A 21111-nucleotide genomic window follows, 5' to 3' on the forward strand; every position below is an offset into this window, starting at 1 on the left:
ATGTGTGATTTAAGAAGCAGGTAATGGCTCACTCTTTTTCTTTCATTTCAGGATCAACTCGTGCAGCTCCAACAGCATACATGGAAATTTCAATTGGCCAATCAGAAGCTAGAATCGGTAGGTGATGCACAACTTACTATTAAGCCAGGTAAAGATGCTGTGCTTTTCCATCAAAGATATCATGTTCAAAGCTGCTGGAGACCATATTTTTTAATGAGATTAAGACAGTATAGGCCTCATAGATCAATAAATCAAAGTTAATTTGCTTGAAAAACAAGTTCTGATGAACTACGGCCACACTCACCACGTTCCTGAGAATTCAGTCAAATGACTTGGTTCCATCGAGTAAAACAAATCAAATTGTGCGACATAAAATCATAATCTACGTTGAATTGCCTTTGAAACGATATATCACACGACTATGTTCTGATAAATTTAGAAATTACCGGAAAAGGGGGTGCCCCCCCAGGTCTTTGAGAGGCTTTTGACATTCACTCGTAGAACATCCATGTCAAATTACAGCCCGATTCAACAAGCTTTAACGGAGGAGTAGTCATTTGAAAAATGGGGCCCCCTGGTGCCCCCGTGGCACATACAGAGTAATGGGCCCCATTCATATATCGGTATGTGTTAATGATTCAGTTCCACCAATTTTGCATTATTTGACTTACAAATAAATGAGAAAACTACTTTAATGTAAATTGCTGAAAAAAGTGGGGTGGGGCCCTCATGCCCCTAATCGAATTGTGCAAGGCGTAATTGTAATCTACTTAGAATTACCTTTGAAATTATATATCACACGACTATGTTACTATAAATTTGGAAATTACCAGAAATGGGGGGGTGGGTGCCAAATCGAAAATAGGGTTCAGAGCGTCGATACGTACACATCCATAGATTATAGATACCAAATTTCAGCCCGATCCGTTCATGAATAACAGAGTAGCAATTTTTACTAGTGTACAACAAGAAGAAGAACAAAGTCGCGTTTTGAGTCTGATAGTCCGGCCTAAAAAGGTAGAAGATCAAATTTCCACCATCAACACTACATTTAATGACATTGTTGGAAAAGTTTTGTGCATTGCATAGAAGTTTTTCCTTCATTCTTTCTCTGATTTCTTGTGTTGGCCCCAAACACACTGCCAAAGTGTTTTCACGGACTAAAAGTTGCAGCCAAAACATGTTTATTTTTGGGGTTCACACAAAAGCATCAAAATCCTGTCTGAATTGATTGTCTGGCAGAGTGAGGTGATATCACAGGGAATATCGGGAACTCAGTGGAACAAAAAAAGAATCACTTTCCTCTTTTTTGGAGAAGAAACAGAATAAATCACATTAATAATGAAGTAAAGCCACTTCCATGCATCCCACAATGCAATGCACAAAGCTTTTCCGACAGTGTCAAAAAGAGATTTACAGTGGAGATCAAAAGCAATTTTTTTAGACTAATTTCAAATTTTTACATCTTTTATTTGAACAAAGTATCTTTGTTTTATTGATCAATGAGGATTACATGATGTCTTTATCTTATATATATACTATATATATATATATATATATATATATATATATATATATATATATATATATATATATATATATATAAGATGGATAGTCTCTAGTAGTTTTAATCAATGATGTTCTAATCATACCAAAAAAACCTTAAAACCTGTATCAAACTCAAGATCTGGGCACCAAGTCCAGCCTGCTTCCAAATGCACAAATTCACGGAAACTCCATAATACTTGTAGGACTCACAGTTTCCCGTCATTTTTTTTTTTTTTATTATTATTTATTTCAAATTGTTGAAATATCAATTTTCCTCAAATTATTCCACAAAATGTAACAAAATTTCACAAAACTTGGTCCCAAAATCAAGGAAATCTAAGTTAAGATCCTGGAGGGACTGATATTTGTCACTTATTAATGGATATTATTGATGACTGACATACTTTACTTATCGTTTATACGTAGAAGTGCAAACTAGATCACAATAATGTCGAACTGACTAAATTTCTCCATCTTCTCCTTAAAGTATTTTTTTTACTGTTGCAGATGCATTTGTCTGTCATGAACACTAGAGCAGACCGTTTAACATGTTATTTAGGAAAAGTGGTAGACTGAAGGAGCTTGAAAGTTAGTATAAGATTAACAGGGCGTCCTGTTGGACCTGCATTCAGGCACGTGTGGCAGATACCTCCATAGAAAACTCTACACCGTGTGTAGACTTAGTATAGTATTACTATGGTGTTCTATAATGTATTTTTAATGAGTGGGCCAGCCCTCGTGCTTTCCTCTCTATGTTCATCCAAGCATCTTTTTGAGATGCTGCCTGTGTGAACGGTTGACTCTATAGCAGTGGGTGACTGACAGTGGCTCCTTGGGGCTCATTCTGAAAGAAGGACACACAAAGTTTGAAGACAGGAGCTGTGAGGGGGAAAAAGTTGGTTTGGACAGAAAGTTGGAGCTGTGCTTTTTGGAGTCATGCATCACAAATGGCATTCGTGTCTCTCCTGCCACACACAGACCAACCAGCAGTTCCTGCAGACTGTGGCCGAGCAAAGCACAGAGATGGAGGCGCTACACATACAGCTCAGGTAACGGAATGTCTTCAAAATTCACCTCACCAAAGAACATGACTTTAGAATGTTCTGTTTCAGACAAAATATTAGCTGTAGAAATATTCCTTTTGGATTTTTATTTAATCACGTTCACGTTCAGGTTTGTGGCATTCTGCAGCCTGGAGTGTTTCCAGGGATGAAGAATTGCCAAATGTGTCCTGAGGGACTTCAGTTTTACTCCCTGTTCACCTTTATGGTTCAGATTTACCACAAGTTCCACAGAATCCAAAGGAAGACTGTTACACTGAACAGCCATTACATTATAAACATTGTAGGAACTAATCCAAGAGAGTCAACAATAAACACAGTAAGAATGAAATAAAAACACTTCAAAACATCCATCTACAGGACTCCACATCCCACAATGCAATGAACAAAACCTTCTCGGCAGTGTCAATAAGAGTGTGTTTACAGTGGAGATCAAAACCAACTTTTCAGGACCAACTTCAACCTTTTTTTCAGCAAATGATTTTTGATTTGTTGATCTTTGAGGCCTGGATTTGTCTGATAAAAGATGACGTCTCCAGCAGCTTTCACTGTTGTTCATGTTGCTGCTGGTGTTTAGGCAGGGCAAAGCTGAGCTGAGAACAGCCACGGCCAAAGTGGAGGAGATGACCAAGCTGCTGCAGAACATCCAGGGTCAGATGCAGAAACGGGTGAGATTACTGCATGTCATCATGATGTTCTACAGAAAAGATCAAATGTGTGCTTTCTTCCTAATTGGCAATTGTAGTGTTTAGGTATTTTACTTGCTTTTCATTTTTTATGATAAAATCCATCAACTTTTTGCTATATTTCTTTGTCATTGAATACATTTTTATTGGTGATACTTCACAGATCTGATGGCCTCGTTACTGTGTATTAGAGTTGGGGTCAATTATAATCATGTAATTGGTGATTAATTACAATTATATCACTATTATAACCATGATGTAGTTCTATGGCTTACACATACATAGTTAACAATCATTAAAATGTTTCGTATTTTTTTCCCACTACCTGTCAGTTCTCTTCAGGATCATTTCACCATTCTTAAAAAAAATTAAATTGAGGGCAATACTGACCGAAAACAGGCTCTGATGCCCACACCAAAAATAATAATACCAATATTTGCATTGATTAGGAAGCCTAACAAGGTAACTGAGAGATTAAAAACAAATTAGATGATAGATAATATTTTTTAGTGTATTTTAGAGCTGATTTAAGACCCATTATTATAAGAGATGCTAACAGAGGGCTAACACGAGAAAAGTTACGTTTTATGGAGTTATTTATTTCAGGCTCAGTGATTGGGATTAAGTGTAATTTAATTTTAGTAATTGAGAACGTAATTGTAGTTGAGTTTTACGGGAAAAATAATTATTGTAGTTTTAATTGTAATTGGAAAAAATGTTGGTCGCCTTTGTCATGATTGAGTTGTAATTAAACATTGATATTTGAAGATGGAATTGGAATTGAAAAATAATAATACATTTAAAAAAAACTCAGACACTACAAAATTAGACACAAGTCAAAAAAAAGAAACTAACAACAACAAATGTGAATACAGAAAAAAACATAACAATCATAAGTTAAAATAAAAAAATGTAATTGTGGAGTCAATTATAATTGTAATTTCATAACTGATAATACACAATTATAGCGTGATTATAATCGTATATGTAATTTAAAAAAAATGTTGATGTTGTAATCGTAATTAAATTGTAATTGAGTTTGGATAATTTACTTTGTAATTGTAATTGCCATGAAAAAGTTATTAAAAAATTGATTGAATTCATTGTAATTTAAATGTATTAATTGGGAATGTAATTGTAATAGACTTTCTGAGAATAAAAACATATTTGTAATTTAATTGTGATTGGTTACAATGCTGGCCACTGTAATTGTAATTGAAAAAAAATGTAATTGACTCCAACCCTGCTGTGTATGTGTTCAGGAAGAAGACGTGGCAGAAGCTCGGGCCCGAGAAGATGCAGCAGAAAAGCGTCTGCAGCATCTTCAGGCAGCTCTGAGCCAGTTAGAAACCAGGTGAGAACACGTTGAACTTCTTCCTCGTCTTCGCTCTTTTTTCCCTCTGACAGCAGGAGACGCCTAACGTCACGCTACACATTATAAAAGCAGCGCTTTGTGTTGGAAGTTTTCAACTTTCAGAGTTGCTGTGCCTCTGCTGATCTTCTGTAGCCTGACTTTACCTTTTCCACTTGTCCTCACCTCTTCACTCCATTACCAGGCTAAAAGCTGCAACTCAGGAAGCAGAGGCAGTCCGCAGAGAGCAGACTGTGTGGGAAAGGAAGGTCGGCCAACTTCAGGCACGTTGCACGGCTCTAGAGGAGGAGAAGTACGAGGCTCTGTCCAAAGTTCGAGAGAGTGTTCAAATTGCAGAGGAAGCAACTCTGCAGAAGGACCAGGTGGACACAGTTAATTTATTTCTGTCTTTTATCTCTTTCCTTTCCACAAGCTGCGACTTTTTTCCACTTTCACTTCAGCTGCACTACCCACACAAACGTCTGCTCGTCAGCGGCAGGAGCTTTGTCTGCTAAAACTGAAAAGGTATAACTGTCTGCACTGCATCCTTTCAGGCTCAATTAGGAGAAAAGCAAATGATGGAGGAACTGCAGAAGACGATGGAAGCCATCAAACAGTTGATCCAGGACGCGACAGCGCGCACCAGGAAAGAGGTACTAACGCAGGAAGTCTCACTACTCATTACCATGGCGTCAAACTTCACCCGTTAGTAGGGATGTAAGGATATATCCTGAATCGGCCTAAAATCGATGCAAAGAAGAGGGAATTAAACAATAGGGGGCGCTGTGACTGTATTAGTGACCCAAGAGCAGACACGTGAGATGAGCTTTAAAAAGAAGAGCCCGACACTACACGATCCGATCCCGTCAGACCCAAATCAAAATCATAATCATAATCAGAAAAAAAAGTTATTAATCCCTGCGGGATAATTAATAAGGCAAATTAAAAAAAGCAATAATACAGACGCAAGACTGCACAAAGAGGTTGGAAGGCAAACTAGATGACAACAGGGTGCAAATAAATTAATGTGCAAATTAATGATAAGGTGGCCATTAGAGTGCCAGATGCTTATGTAGAAGTTGAATACAAAAATAATAATGAATAACAACAATAAATGTATATATTATATACATATTATATACATTTTTTTATTTCTAGGTTTGTGGCAGGCCTGCTGCCAAAAACTATGAGTGGTTAAAAAGTGTCAGTTTATTGTAATCCTTTAGTGTTCAGGAGGACAACAGCTTTTGGGACAAAAGGCAGTTCATTTTGGTTTGAGTTCAAACAGTTAAAATGGTTTGTAAGAAGGTTATGAGAAGAAAATATTAGTTAAAAAAAAAACTGTTGACCATTTAAATAAAGTGAAGAAGAATCTGTACTTTGACTAATCTGTTTTTTTTCTTCCAAAATGTGATGTGATGAAAGGATTTAAGTGCATCGTTACAACCTAGGGGTGTGCGTTGACATGAATCCATACGATACGATATATACCGATATCAGTAATTACAAATTTTACCTTTACAAGTTCATAATGGTATGAAATACAATTTATCATTATTTTTATTTTTTTCAAACTTGCGAGAACAAGTTAATGCTATATAATTGTAATTCAAGTACCAATATCACAAATAAGTAGTATATTTATCAAATTGTCAAATTAAATTTTTCAAAAAAAAGTTTAACTTTGGCTTCTATACAACAGATTCTGATTCTGTTAAGTTTTTTTTAAAAAAGTAAATCTGTAAAAGTGCCCATTGTTGTTTATGAAAATAAAGTGTAATTAACTTCCAAGCACTGACGACTAGTTACCGGACGTTTTGGATCAATACAATAATCGTGTGGTTAAATATTGCGATATATCACTGAATTCATTTTTTCTTACACCCTTTTTACATCCCAATCTTTGATTTGAGTTTTAATTTTTTTTAGATCAGGATTCCAATATAATGGTTGGTTGAGTGTATCCTTGCACGTCTACCTGTTAGTGCAAAATAGATGATAATATTCCCACTCAAAAAGCTTGACTAACGCTTCACTCTGAGTTCTGCTCCTAAAAGCCACAGATGTTGGATTTGTAATTAGTTCTAAACGAGATCACACTAGTCTGCAACTTGCAACGTCCAAGTATTATTGTGAACACTAACCACTGCTCACCCACAGCCACTCTGATTAATGCTCTATTAGTGGCTCCTCACCAAGCTCGTCTCTCACCATAATCCCGTTAAGGCTGCGCTGTGACAGAAGCTCTGCTTTCCATCTGAATCATTAACTGGCCTCGAACAATTGCCATCTTTGGAACGTGACTGTTGACGTGTAGAACTCTTTAAAACCTTAATCTTTTCGTCCGTCTACTTTATTTTTTCCCTCTGCAGGTGATTTTGTCATTGAGTTGAAGGGTAATTCTAAATATTCCAGTGGAAGCGAGGTCCGTATTTTTTTTTTTTCTACCCTAATCTTTTCTCCCCTGCCAACCTCATTAAAAGCCTTTCATTTTTAAGATAAGTATGTGTAATGAGGATTTAACCCTTGTATTGCTAACAATGGATAGACAGACCTTGGATGCTGAGGACTTTAACAGCTTCTCTGTCTGCTCAACATCACTAGAGGAAGTTAGGAAAGTTATTTACTTTTGAGACTCAACCATAAGGCAGTGTTAAATATCACACATTTCTGACGACCCCAAATACTTAATTTTTCCTTCTAGAATTAGTTTTCGATCAGGTTTGTTAAACTGTGTTACAGAGTCAGCAGGATGAGTGACTTAAAACATATACATTTATATTATATTATTATTGATCATATATATTGTTTATTTTATTTTTGTGTGTGTGTGTGTATTATTTAAGAAAGGTAACTTCAATGTTATGATTTATGTTGGGCATATACACATTTTTGCTTGTGCGTGTTTTGGTCTTGTTATATGTTTTTAAATCGGGATTTATATTTGAATATTTTTTTTGTTGGACTGAAACAAACAAATAAACTGAAATTGTAATAGTTTTGACATAATCCTACTAAAAGCCAACTAAATAAGTGCCGTTGAAAATATGAACTCATTGACCTGTTAATTCTTTTTTTCTAAGAAAATGTGTTGATTTTAAGATGAAATATTAACTATATTTAAGTAAGTAAAAATATAGACTACAGTTGTTTAGGATTGTGTGTTTTAAATTTTGAAAAGCATAATGAAAAATATTAAAAATTATTTACTTGACATTTCAGGCGACCCCATATGGGGTCACGACCCCAAGGTTGAATAACAACGCCATAAGATCTGATGTTTATTTATTTATTTATTTATTTTTTTGACTTTTATGTCACAAAACTACCATAATTCTCGGAGTATAAGCCGCTACTTTTTTTCTCACGCTTTGAACCCTGCGCTTAAACAATGACGCGGCTAAATTGTGGATTTTTCCCTGTTTTATAAGCTTCATGCAGCCAAAAAATTGAGCTCTGTCACATTAGACCAAGTGGAACAATGATATTGTTAACATTAAATCGTTCTTGCTCGCACTGAAATCATTCTGATCACTCATGTTGTCACGATGCACACTTCCTCATCGTAGCAACGACGCAGAGAAAAGTTGTCAGAGAGAGAGACAGAGCTGCAGAAGCAGCAGTAGCAGCAGCGTGGATGAAGTAAAAGTCAGCCAGTTTGTAACAGTAGCATAACAGCATGAAGTTGCCAAATCACCACGTTGGATTTGTTCAGAAGCGATCGCGTCCGTGTTCTGATTCAGAGTCCGACTCGCTGTGTTCGCTCCACGGTAGTTCACGGTAAGAAGAGCGGATGAAGTGCTGTATCAGTCTGGTTCCAGTAAAAAGTGACCATAAAAATCTGTAAATGGACTGATATGTAGACGGAGGAGGTGACTTGATGTAGTAAAGGAAACTTATCAGTTGAAACACAGACATTTTCCTGCAACCTAGGGGTGAGTTCAGCAGCCCGCCTACCTGCTTGTTCTGATTGGACGAGTCGTCTGAAGGGCACCCTCATCACCCAATAGAGTGCGCCTAAGTTAGGCTGCGACATTTGTGTGGATTTTTCTTAGAAAATATATAAATTATTGTAATGCGGCCAATAAAACAGTGTTCTTTATACCCCGGAAATTACGGTACATAAAAAAACTCTCCAAACCCAAAATTTGCTGATAATGTCAATATGCCAAGTATGATAACATCTTTATACTGTACAAAGGAATTTGTATTTGTCTGATCCATCTTTAGCCTTTTGTGAGCCTCAGAACATTTTATTATTTATAACTACACTCCTCTTGAGTTTAGCATTAGCTAAATGAAAATATTCATTGGTTTAGCCTTTAATCAATATCATTTAATTTGGACCAAGGACACTTTTAAAAAGGTCGTTTGAATAATAACATATTTTGCTCCATAAACCTTGTGGTTTATGGAGCACTGATGTTTATAATGATACCCAGAAAATATCCGTCTTTATTCATTTGATGTTGCTATTACTCAATGATCCCACTTTTTGTATTTTATGGGCTTGGTTTTAAATTTGAAAACCTTCACAAAACAATGGGAAATTAAATTTGTGCCATCAATCCAATTTAAAAAATGTTTTTAATGCTATTCAAGGAGAACATGTAAACTCTGCAGGGCTTTCCTGTTACCTTTTTTTGTTGTAAAGTTACAACAAAGTAGAAAAACCCACAAAAACAACACAAAACAATTAAGCTTTTTGCCGATATTGTCCAACACTAGATTTCCAATATTAACCGAGACTGATATATACACAGTTCCTTTCTGGCCAACTTATTCTTTAGCACAGATAATATTTCCATGGAATAATTATGTTTAATGTAATGCCTCACAGCATGTATTCCGTAATGTATTCTATGTATTAACTGTGTTGTACAATGACAATAAAGCTTCCATCTATAAACATCAGCGCAAAATATTAAAACTTATTCAACTTTAGAAATGGAAAAAGTGCTAAATTCTTGTTTTAAATGTATTGTCTCAAACAACAGCACGTATTATCGTTTGACGTTTACCACAAAATGTAATATTGATCGACATTGATGTTGTTTTTTCCACTGATATTGAAAAACCGATACCAGTGCCGATAACATCACCCATCTGTAATAACAATCCTTAGTTAAATGTGAATCGTTTGCCATGGGAGAAGCTGTAGTAAGTAAGGTTGTCCCAATCCAATATTGAAAACAAATATCGGTTCAATATCAGCAAAATTATATCTGCCAGCATCTAAAAATATGATTTATTCAATTGTAGATTATTCCTATATTTAAGACTAAAATTTGTGTAAGTTATTGGTTAATAATAAATGGGTCAGTTTTTCTCAAACCTACTTTTGCTGACTGTTGTTTTCTGTTTGAGTAATATTATAACTTAATCAAGCCTTTTCTAATGGTGTAAGAAAAAATTGATTTGGTGATATATCGCAATATTTCACTGCGAATTTATCACATCGATCCAAAAAATGTCCAAATCAATTTTTTTAATTGTCTTTTTAGCCAAAAAAACATTTTAATTACGCTAACATATGCATAGCACGTAAACGCCCGTTCACAAGGCGTCAATGAACCACATCAGACATTGTTAAACTTTTGGAAGTCGATTATTTTCAACACACTGGACACTTATAGATGTATGTGGTTACTTTTTATATTTTAAGAATTTAGGAACACAATCAGAATCTGTTGTAGAAGCTAAAGTTAAACTTTTTAAAAAAAATTGTAATTTGACAGTTTGATAAACATGCCCGTTGTTTTTGATATTAGTACTTGGATTATAGTGAGTTACCATTTATTTCTTCTCTCAAGTTGAAAAAATAATTTAATAAACTTCTATTTTGATATCGCGATGTATATCATATTGTTTAGTATTGGGATATATCGGGGCATGTTGTATCCCACACGACAAAAACAGTACAAAAAATATCGTTATCAGCCATTACACTAGGCTACAACATCAATAGTGTATCAGAAGTGAGAAGGTTTATCGACCCACATTTCAGTTCAGCTTCTGTTGAAGTTAAAGTTTTCTAAATCAATCTCTCTGCGTTCCTGAGACCTGTGCCCTGTGTTGATTTGTGTGATTCTATCTTCACCAGGTGGAAAATGCACGTCAACAGTGTAACCTTCAGATCCACCGTATGGCAGAGGAGCTGTCTGCACTGCAGCTGGTGAGAGTTTGCTGTGCCGAGGGGACAAATTCCTCTGTAAAGCTCACAAAATCCCGTTTCGACTCTCCTTAAGTATTCATTCTGTCTCCGACAAGCCTTTTCTCCACTTCCTTTTTTTGCCCTCTCTACTAGGAGTGTGCAGATAAAGAGGCGCAGATTGAAAGGTCCCTGCGAGAAAGAAAAGCTGTCGAGGAGGAACTAGAGAAGGTATATATATATATATATATATATATATATATATATTTATATATGACAGTCCTTGTGAATTTAAAAAAAAACGCAGCTAAAAGCTCCGTCCTGAGTTTTTCTCTATTTAGCCAGCAGTACGGTGTAAATTTAGGACATCCTCAGGTCTCAGAGTGAGGTATCAGGTATCAGATATTTGACGACGTTTCATTTAACGGAGGTTTTGCTGAGACATGAGTGCGTTTGGTTTGACAAATGAAAGGGGTTTTCCTAATACCTGATACCATGGTTGGGGTCACTTCTAATTGCAATTCTGTAATTGATCATCAATTATAATTACGATGTTATTATAATGTAATTGAAACAAATATGTTGCTATTGTAATCACAATTGAATTGTAATTGAGTTCAGGCAATTTACTTTGTACTTAGTTTTTATAGAATTTTCATGCTGTCATATAGAATGGCAACATTATGTAGTTAATAATTATTAAAACATGTTTGATATCAAGTTTTCCCACTACCTGTCACTTCTCTTGAAGCTCATTTTACCATTTAAAAAAATCTAGTGCTCTACTGACAGAAAAAAGGCTTAGACGCCCAAACCAAAAATAATAATAGCAATATTTTAATTGATTAGGAAGCCTAACAAGGTAACCAAGAGATAAAAAATAAAATTGGATGATAGATAATATCTTTTTGTGTGTTTTACAACTGATTTTAGACATGGGTCAAAACTGACCCATTATCATAAGAGAACAACACTGCTGATGAAGTTGGAAAATGAGAAGTACGTAATGATTTTTCCTGGAGTTATTGCCCTTGTGCCTTTTTTCTTTACTCTGTTCGAGGTCTGTTCAAAGGGGACAGCTTTTCTTAGAAATCGTTTAAGATGGGATAACCAAATTTGGTGTGTGGCTTCAGGGTATCAATACCTTGATGGAGTTTGAAAATGAGAAGTGCACAAATATTTTTTTTGGAGCTATTGCCCTTGTGCCGTTTTTTTTTTTACTATGTTGATGACCGTGTTTTTGTTGTTTTTTAGATATATAAAGAAGGCCGAGCAGAGCCTGAGTACGGAAAGATGGACGTCCTCCATCAGAGGTGTTTGAATGCAGAGAGATCGAGGGAGGACATGAGCCTTAAGCTGCAAAGCATGCAGAATAAACTCAAAAAGATTGAGATGGAGTAAGCATCTGTAACTTTTTGTATTTGATTTGGCTCTCCACCTCTACTTGACTCCGTCATCCCCCTGCAGCTACAGTGAGGAGCTGTCTCAGTGCCAGGAGGAAGTGCGGCGGCTGCAGGGCTGTCTGAACGCAGCCCGAGACGACAGCGTGAGCATCAGCTATGAGCGACTAAAGCTGCAGAAGGAGAACCAGCGGCTGCACAGAGAGATGGACGAGCTACGCAAAGCCACCACGCTGGTGCAAAAAAAGGCTAAGCAACAGGTAGGCTGACGACAAAACAGATACAATTCAGTTTAAAGAGAGTTATAAAGAACGTTGGGTGCACTCAAGAGCTGGGAGGGTGGCCAAGATGGAAACACTCACTTATAGTAGAGAACAATAAACGTGATGGCTCAGAGCTAGTGCAGGACGAGGCTGACTTTTGCTGTGGTTGTTGTGGAGGTTTCACAGATGGAGCAAGAGTACAGCCTAAAGGAGCAGAGTCTCAGCACACGGTTGAGGGAGCTGGAGGAGAGCAGCAGCAGCTCCAGTGCTGATCTCACACGACTCCTCACAGCGCAGCACAAAAGCACCCAGCGCTGGAAGGAGGAGGCCACGAACCTCGTCCAGACTTTTGAAGCTAAAATCACAACCCACAAGTAAGTAAGAACTTGTGATCCTGATGATGAAAAACACATACATGTAAGAACAAAGCTGCTGAGAATTAAAATCCTACAACTGTCAAATGATTTCAAAATATTTTGGTAACACTTTACTCGATAATAAATCAGTTTTATATAGCACTTTTAAAGGACACTCAAATACGCTTTACAGGAAACAGAAGGAGTGAAAGAGATGAGTTAGTGGAATGCTTGTGTGAACAGGTGGGTTTTTAACGGAGTCTGAGGCACAGATGTTTGGGGGGGGGGGGAGTTCCAGCGGGTGGCAAAAGCTCTATCACCTAAGGTATTGGAAGTTTTATACATGACATTACACTATCATTATCTGTCATTAGCATGAATAAAGTGTCATAAAGGCTGTCTTTAAGTGTCGTTTGCTAAATTATGACACCTTTGGAGCTATGTTGGCATTTTTTGGGTTAGGTAGGATTAGGAGTTAGTTGTTAGGGTAACGGACGTCACTTAATGACAGCCTTCATGAAACCTTATTCATTCTAATGACAGGTGTCATGTATAATGACAGTGTAATATCAGCCTTATGTATAAAACTTCAAGTAAAGTGTTACCATTATTTTATCTTGTGTATCGATGTGGATCTGGTATGGATTTGCTTTACTTAAAGGGTATCTGTAGTGAGTTTTGATTTTAATCTCTATCATAAGATCATATATAATACTAGAGGTTTCGGTTTAGACGCACTCACAATAACTGCTTCCTACGTGTCCAAAGTAGCTCCAACACACATCCTAGTGTCGTCTGTCGTAATGAATAAAACAATATTAATGTGGCGAAAAGCATAACAAAAATCTAAAAGTAAAATACAATCATTATAATCAGATGGCAGCATATGTAAACACAGCTTAAAAAGCTACGACTTCTCCTCACATCCAGCCCAACATGGCTGCTCTTCATGGACTGTAATTTACAATATATAATCATTCAAAAAAGTAATGTAACAGAATTTTTTTAATCATAAATGTGCATATATTTAGTTTTTTTGGTAATACATATTTTACGTTATATACAATTAAATGTACTAATTGACTCAGGAAAGATCCATAAAATTAGAGATATACAAAATACACAACAACATAAAAAAATATGATCAATGAAACAAAATGAGTACAACCCAAAAAATGAAGCGTTACGTTTGTTCACAGCTGCAGCACAAGTCGCTGCTTTGACGATGTCACTTCCTTTGTTTCATTAGCTGTTTTACACTGGGTCCCTGAATGAACAATATAATACAATGTTTGATCAAAGTTGAATCAAGTGTTTATGATCTAGTTCTGTCTGACATTACACACATTTATAATAGGCTTACAAGTCTTTGTTCTTTCATCTGAAAGCAAAGTGAGCAGCTTTTATGTCTCAGGCTTAACAACTCAATGCACCATTTTAAGTGTACAGATGATGAATCAATTGTGATATCAACTTTTTACTGCTTTTATATTTTTTATATCTAAATACAGTGTATTGTGCTGATATATTATTTATAGCCATTGTCATGGTGTATCTGTCTATGTTCCTGAAAGATTTATCTGGAGGGGTCAATGATTTCAGGGTCCAATCAGAAAGAGCCTTCAGCCTCTGTTTAAAACCGACTAGGCTGCATTTATATTTATGTAAATGTAGTCGTTATTAATCGGTACACTCCTGCCTACTTTGGACTCAGACGCAGTCCAGTCCATTTTGTGTGTAGTTCCAGGGAGAAACACATCTCCAACATCAATAAATAGTTCCAGGACATTCCCGTGAAAAAGTCCATTCAGAGCTATTTTAAATGACAAAGGCTGTGTTTTAAATGGAACATTCCATACTATACGCAACAAACTCAATGAGTATATACTATCTACTATATACTATATGTATGATTAGGATGATGACCACTGAATAGACTTCCAAATTTCCCAAGATGCATTTCAAATTTACAGCAACAAAAACCTGAAACACACTGAGGGCTAAATATCTCTGTTGATTCGCCAACTTTAAAAGTTCTAAAAACATTTTTGTCAGGAAAGTGACAAAGTAGAATATCAACACGTGGTAATTTGATCCATAAAACTAACAGAAAAGCATTTAATTCATTCATTTTAGAGTTTTTTGGAGACCCTCCATTGTGCTCCTGACAAAGCTTCTGCTTAACTTCAAAACAAGAGCCCTATTTAAAAGTTTTTCTGTCCAGGTATGCTCCCCCTTTATTTGAATTTTACGGTCATGGTGTTGTAAGTCACATGATTTGCTATGCCTTCTGGGAAGAATCTATTGACTAGTATCCAGTGCCAAATAGGCAGGCCAGTTCCAATTACCTAAATTGAATTATCTGAACTCTGCCAATCGCTTTCATCTCACTTAGCTTTTATTGTGGTAGAAGTAGTGAAGTACAGGTGTATTAGAGCAGTGGTTCTCAACATTTTCCGCCCGCAACCCCCAAAATAAAGATAGGTGGAGACAGGGCCATCTATAAGGGGGAATAAAGGGGAGAGATTTTTGGGGTCCATCCATAAAGTCAGCAAAATGATGGTCTATTGTTCTATGAATCTGTGATAACCACATTTATTTATTTATCCGAATATTATCCACTGTTATCCAGGTAGTCTATTAATCAGAATTAAAATTGGTTCAAATTGACAAAAAAACAGGTGGTGAAATTGGATTTTAAAAACCACAGAATTTGGTTAAAAAATTGCAATTTAGAGTGGCCAAAAACGGACAGAAAAAATGGTGAAAAGGGTTCAAAGTGTAAATATTGGCTTAAAAGTGGCATACACTGGGTTTCGGATAATGTAAATTAAAACAATAGGAACAACTGGCAAAAATAAGTCTGAAATCTGGTGAAAAGAGGTTAAAAGTGACTAATGGGTCAACATATGCAACATTAGCTGGGAAAATTGATGAAAAATGGCTTATAAGTGGCTGAAATTGTCTTGAAAGTGAAAACAATTGGCAGAAGAGGCTTTGAAATTTGATGGAGAAGTGGCAGAAATGGGAGTAATGTAGCAAAAATGCATTGAAAAGAGCAAAAATATGGCAAAAAAGTAATGAAAACAGGTTAAAATATGAATCCATGTACCATTCGTTCTTTGGTTTTTCCGTTTTGAAACCAAATTTATTTATTTTTTATTTTAATTACTTTATTAATCCCTGAAGGGAAATTGTTACACTCTGTTATTTTTAGGGACATGCTTCTCACACACACAGGCCCGAATCACACACATGCACAAACAGGACCTGTGAACATGCATCAATGGAGAGATGTCAGAGTGGGGCTGCTTCCACAATGAAGGGAGCACACCAGAGCAGTGTTGGGGTTTGATGCCTTTCCAACTACCAGAACAACTTCTGTATTTTGATCCGCATTGGGACTTGAACCGGCCACCCTCCGGTTTCCAACCCATGTCTCTACGGACTGAGCTACTGCCACCCAAATCAAACCTAAATAGCTTACTAGATAACTAGTCTAAATATTTCATTTAAACATCACAGAGATGCTACAAAGATATTATTTGTTTTTGGGTTACTAATACAGGTTAGATACAGTTTGGGTTTAAATCCCAGGAACCTTCTATTGTTCCAAGAGTTTAAAGCACAGATGCAGCAGATCATCACTGGTCTTTCTAACAGTTGAGCCTTAAATTGACCCACCACTCCTAAGTTGTTTATCCCTCAGCAACATCTGTTCTTCACTGAGAGCTATTGGTTGTTGAAACACTTGAAAATAAAGCTTCATCCAAGCTGTTGCTATTATTTCGCAGCCTGTGCGACTCTTCTTTTCAATTTGTCCTTTCAGGGCAGAAGTGACTCGACACAAGCAGCGCTCGCATGAACTGGAGCTGCAGATTGAAAGGGACCGTAATGCCATTTCTGAGGTTTGTGTATCACTCTAGCCCTCAGATGTCTGAGAGGCTTTATTGCAAAAAGGGAGAGGTAACTGAACAATTCTCAAGTAACTGGAGTGTATGAAGTGGGAAGGTGCAATGATTGCAATATGCCATTTTGCTGTGGAGTGAAGAGTCGTCCTTTTGTGCTCACGTCTGTTCAGACGGTGTTGACCTGTGAAAATGTCAGGTCGTCTTTGTAGCAGCTCAAACAGCTACAGGGCGGACTGGATGAGTAATGGACTACAGAAGCTGCCTGGTGACAATCAAGAAGCAGCTTTGACTCTTTAAGAACTCTAACAACACAAATATATTTTTTTAATTCTAAGGGTTTAAGAAAAAAATCAATTTGGTGATATATCGCAATATTTCACCATGCGGTTATTGTATTGATCCAAAATATGTCCAAATTGTTTGTTTTTTTAATATGTTTTTAAACAAAAAAAATCTTGAATTGTCATTTAAATGTAATTTGACAGTTTGGTAAACATACCAGTAGTTTTTATTGTTGGTACTTGAATTACAGTTAGTTGCCATTTACTTGTTATCGCAAGTTCAAATAAAAAAATAAAAATAATAAAAAATGTATCTGTAAAAGTGAAATTTGTAATGATTCGTATTGTGATATACCGCGATGTGTATCGTATTGTTTAGTATCGGGATGTATTGTCTCGGGAATCGCATCGTATCATCAGATTCATGGCAATGTACACCCCTAATTTTTACATATGCGTACTATTTACCTTTTGTCGAGGGAAGATTTATATCCACCTTTTCCATTTGGCTATAAGTTCCTGATTGTGGGTGAAACTTCCTGTTTTATGATGTTATTTGGTTTTTTTAAAGTTGCTGTAGTATAGAAATTATCTGTTTAAGTGCCTCTTTCACAGAAAAACAACTTCCAATTTTAAATTTTCACAATAAGATTAGTTTATGCTCATCTTTCATTTATTCATAAAAGGCATAATACATTTTAGTGAATATTTGCATAGAGTAAATATGTAAGATTGTAGCATATATGGCAAATTTTCATCTCTAGTCCCTTGGCTTGTTGATGTAAAACTGTAAATACATGCAAATAGTCAAAACATGAATGCAGAGTCATAGAAATTCTTATAAAAATGTATATGATTATCATGTTTAGCAAATGGAATGTAAGATAAATATAAGCTGCCATTAACTATTTTTGGGAAAGTGCTACATTTTAATACTTCACTTGTGTTCAGCTATGGTTTTAAAGAATTTGAAGGCTAGACCATCACCTCCACAATGTTGCATATATTCAAAACAATACATATTAGAATTCATGGTAATGGCTACTATTTTTCTTTCCATTCATTTTAAGCACCAATTCACATTTGCTAATTTTTCTACTATTGGTGTTTCACAGTACGAGAGGCAGCTGGCAATATATCAGGAGAAGACGAATCATCTCCAGAGACGTCTGAGCCAATTTGATCAAAAGGGCGTGTCATCCACACAACAGGTACGAGCATTACAAAATGTAATGTCCTAATTATGGCTGCAAATTCATTAAGACTACTTAAAAGTTAACTTTTTACATAAAGCAACACACACACAAGTCATTTTCTCTCTGGCAGGAAGTTGTTGTCATCATTTCTACAGTCGTGTGTACTAGGGCTGCACGATTTTGAAGAAAAAAAACCTATTTGCGATTTTTCTGACAGATAGTGCCCGAACGAGATTTACGATTTTTGAAAATAGTTTATACATTTAAATGCATGTGTTTAATTTTTTTTGCCAAATTGCATTTTATTTTTTTCTTCCAAATTCCATATTTTCCATATTATTTATTTAAAATTCAGTTTTTTTAGAAATATTTATCAATTTTTTCAGAAAATTTGTTTAGAACTCGTGAGGAAACAAATTAAATACTGATAAATTAATAAAAACCATAGTTAAACAAAAATGTATGTCAAAAATAAAGTAAGATACAATTAAAAGGTAAATATAAGTTGGATGGATTGTTCTGCTCCTTTTTAATTATTCATGTCATATAAAGACGTATGAGAGCAGAATTATGTCACCTAATTCCCCTCAGGGATCAATGATTTACTGAATCTGAGCAGGTTTATTGATTAAGTTTTGATGAATTTAAATGATCCTGATGACATCATTCCAGACCGTAATGATTAAACAAAAATAAATGGACTAAGTATAAGAAGTTATCATTAAGCTACAATGTTTCAGACTCTATAATCCCTGGCATCAATGGTCTCGTCCACAACAACAGAACAAATTTACAGATCATCAAAGCTACAGATCTTCTGTAGCTCTGATGAGATGTTTAAACACTCTGAGCAGGTGAAGCTGATTAAAGCTGACTCATGTTTTTACGGAGCACAGCAGCGCTACATGAGAAACGGACGGAGCTCCGCAGACACGTTAAAGTTAAGCGGCCACTGGTCGGCTCTCATTTAGGAGTCAGTGATGATTTGCGTAGTTTTTTGGCAGTTCAGAAGGTGTTTAGACTCTGTTTGAAGCGGACGGGAGGGGGCGGGGGGTGCACCATAATAAGCCGTCCCTGAAACATTTCCCCTTTAAAAAAAAAAAACGACTTTTTCCTCAAAGTGACGGCGTTTCAAAACGATTCTGGCCATTTTCGCGTTCAACAGTAGATTTTGTTTTCATTGGTCGATTCCGCTAATTTGGATTTTTTAGGGCTCTAGTGTAGTTGTTGTTAGCACACTCAACTGAGGGGTCACTGAGACTCGCTGCAGCGCATACAAGCTTGTGTCCTGTGACCATCTCTCATTGGCCAGCAGCCCAGGAAGGCGGTTCTGATTGGTGAACATATATATCACTCAAATGATAAAGACGGAAAAAAAAACCTCAGCGTCTGAGGTTACGTTATCGCAGTAGTGAAAATCTTAATATTAATGCCATTAAGGTTAATCGTTCAGCCTTAGTGTGTACGGTGATAAGAGAGAGTGAATAGTTCAAAGCTAAGGATTTGTTTTGTCTTCTTTGGTGGAATTGTTGTGTAGTTTAACAAAATGTGCATTATTTGTTTTACAGTTCACTGGTTTGGCGTCACAGCGGAGGAAGATCGTCCATCCAGATACAGAGACAATCTAGTAGCAAACGCTCACTGTGCCTTAAAATAACAATAGAATAATAATAATAGAATATTTATGATCAATGTGCTGCACTTTGAACTGTTTTTTTTCATAAAGTCATAACAAACGAGAACTCTGAACTGAAACATGTTTACATTTTTATACACCTACATGTATAATGAATAAGAGCCTGTGTGAAAGGGAGTCTTGGGTGTAATTATTTTTTTGTGTGTGTGTGAATTATAAGTTATTGATTGTTTTCCTGATTGTGTTTTTTAATGCATTCTGTACATGTGGAAAAGCTGATGCACCATGATAAAACCTTTGTCGAGCTGAGTTGTTTCTGGTTCTGATGGAAAGACACCAGAATAAAACACTGCATTACAAGTTTTCTTTCAAATTAGTCTCCACTGGCAAAAGTATGAGCATTAGTGGACATGAGCATTTAAAGTACAAATGTATAGTGGAGCGATGAAAGAAATGTACGCCTTTGGGATGATGGTAGAAAGAAAAAAAAATCTGTGCAAATGTAAAGAATGCTTACAAATAGTGACATGGATGCTGTTAGCTTCAGAATCTGAAACAATGATCCTACTTTCCACAAAATGTTTTACACGGAAGACTGGTTTCATGTTGCCAAAAATGTATCAACTTAATAAAAAAAAGGTGGAATTTGTAGTATTTATCATTATTATTATTTGAAATTATTGCATGTGTATTTTTTATTCTTTAGTTAGAGTATATTATTTGTGTTATCCTAAACTTATCTTGTGTCTGAAATTGGTTTATTGAGTTCATTTCCATACTGTTACTGGTCACTAACAGGTAGGTTTTGTTCTGGTTAAACTGGTGATTGGCTATCGTCACTGCTGTTATTTTCCATTTTATTAGACTTAAAGTCACGGTTTTCCAAAAATATTTTTTTATTGTATTTATTTTTTATTATTGGAAAGAAATGTTCTCAGGCAGACATGGGCAACTGGTGGCCCGGGGCCACATGCAGCCCTTGGTCTAATGTTGTGTGCCACCCAAAGTAAATGCACAAAATGACTACAATAACATAAAGGATAAAAAAAAATGGCTTTAGAAAAACAACAAAAATGTACAAAATGACAGAAAAACACAGAAATGGACAAGAAAATGTGCAAAATGACAACAAAAAGCATCTGTTCTCTGTATTAAAGCTCAGATCAGTCATCTAAATTAATGTTGATATTAATGTGGCGCTTGGATCAGATTATCCCCTTTTTTTACTCAGCTGTGATAACACTTTCTGTTCTGAGGCACACAAGCATAAT

The 21111-nt window shown here is 36.0% G+C and overlaps 1 protein-coding gene across 1 annotated transcript in view; it reads left to right on the forward strand.

Annotated features, from left to right (window-relative positions):
* Positions 1–20496, forward strand: part of LOC114461800 (sodium channel and clathrin linker 1-like) — a 30010-nt gene extending 9514 nt beyond the window's left edge. The window contains exons 9-22 of the mRNA XM_028444184.1: positions 52–117; positions 2527–2597; positions 3187–3277; positions 4558–4649; positions 4852–5029; positions 5201–5299; positions 10750–10821; positions 10954–11028; positions 12052–12194; positions 12265–12457; positions 12638–12834; positions 16646–16724; positions 18124–18219; positions 19773–20496. Of these exons, the coding sequence (XP_028299985.1) occupies positions 52–117; positions 2527–2597; positions 3187–3277; positions 4558–4649; positions 4852–5029; positions 5201–5299; positions 10750–10821; positions 10954–11028; positions 12052–12194; positions 12265–12457; positions 12638–12834; positions 16646–16724; positions 18124–18219; positions 19773–19832 (1512 nt within the window). The 3' untranslated portion in view covers positions 19833–20496. The remainder of the gene's footprint in view (positions 1–51; positions 118–2526; positions 2598–3186; positions 3278–4557; positions 4650–4851; positions 5030–5200; positions 5300–10749; positions 10822–10953; positions 11029–12051; positions 12195–12264; positions 12458–12637; positions 12835–16645; positions 16725–18123; positions 18220–19772) is intronic.
* Positions 20497–21111: the final 615 nt, after the last annotated feature.

Source organism: Gouania willdenowi, chromosome 1 (assembly GCF_900634775.1).
Source record: "Gouania willdenowi chromosome 1, fGouWil2.1, whole genome shotgun sequence".
Lineage (NCBI taxonomy): Eukaryota > Metazoa > Chordata > Actinopteri > Blenniiformes > Gobiesocidae > Gouania > Gouania willdenowi.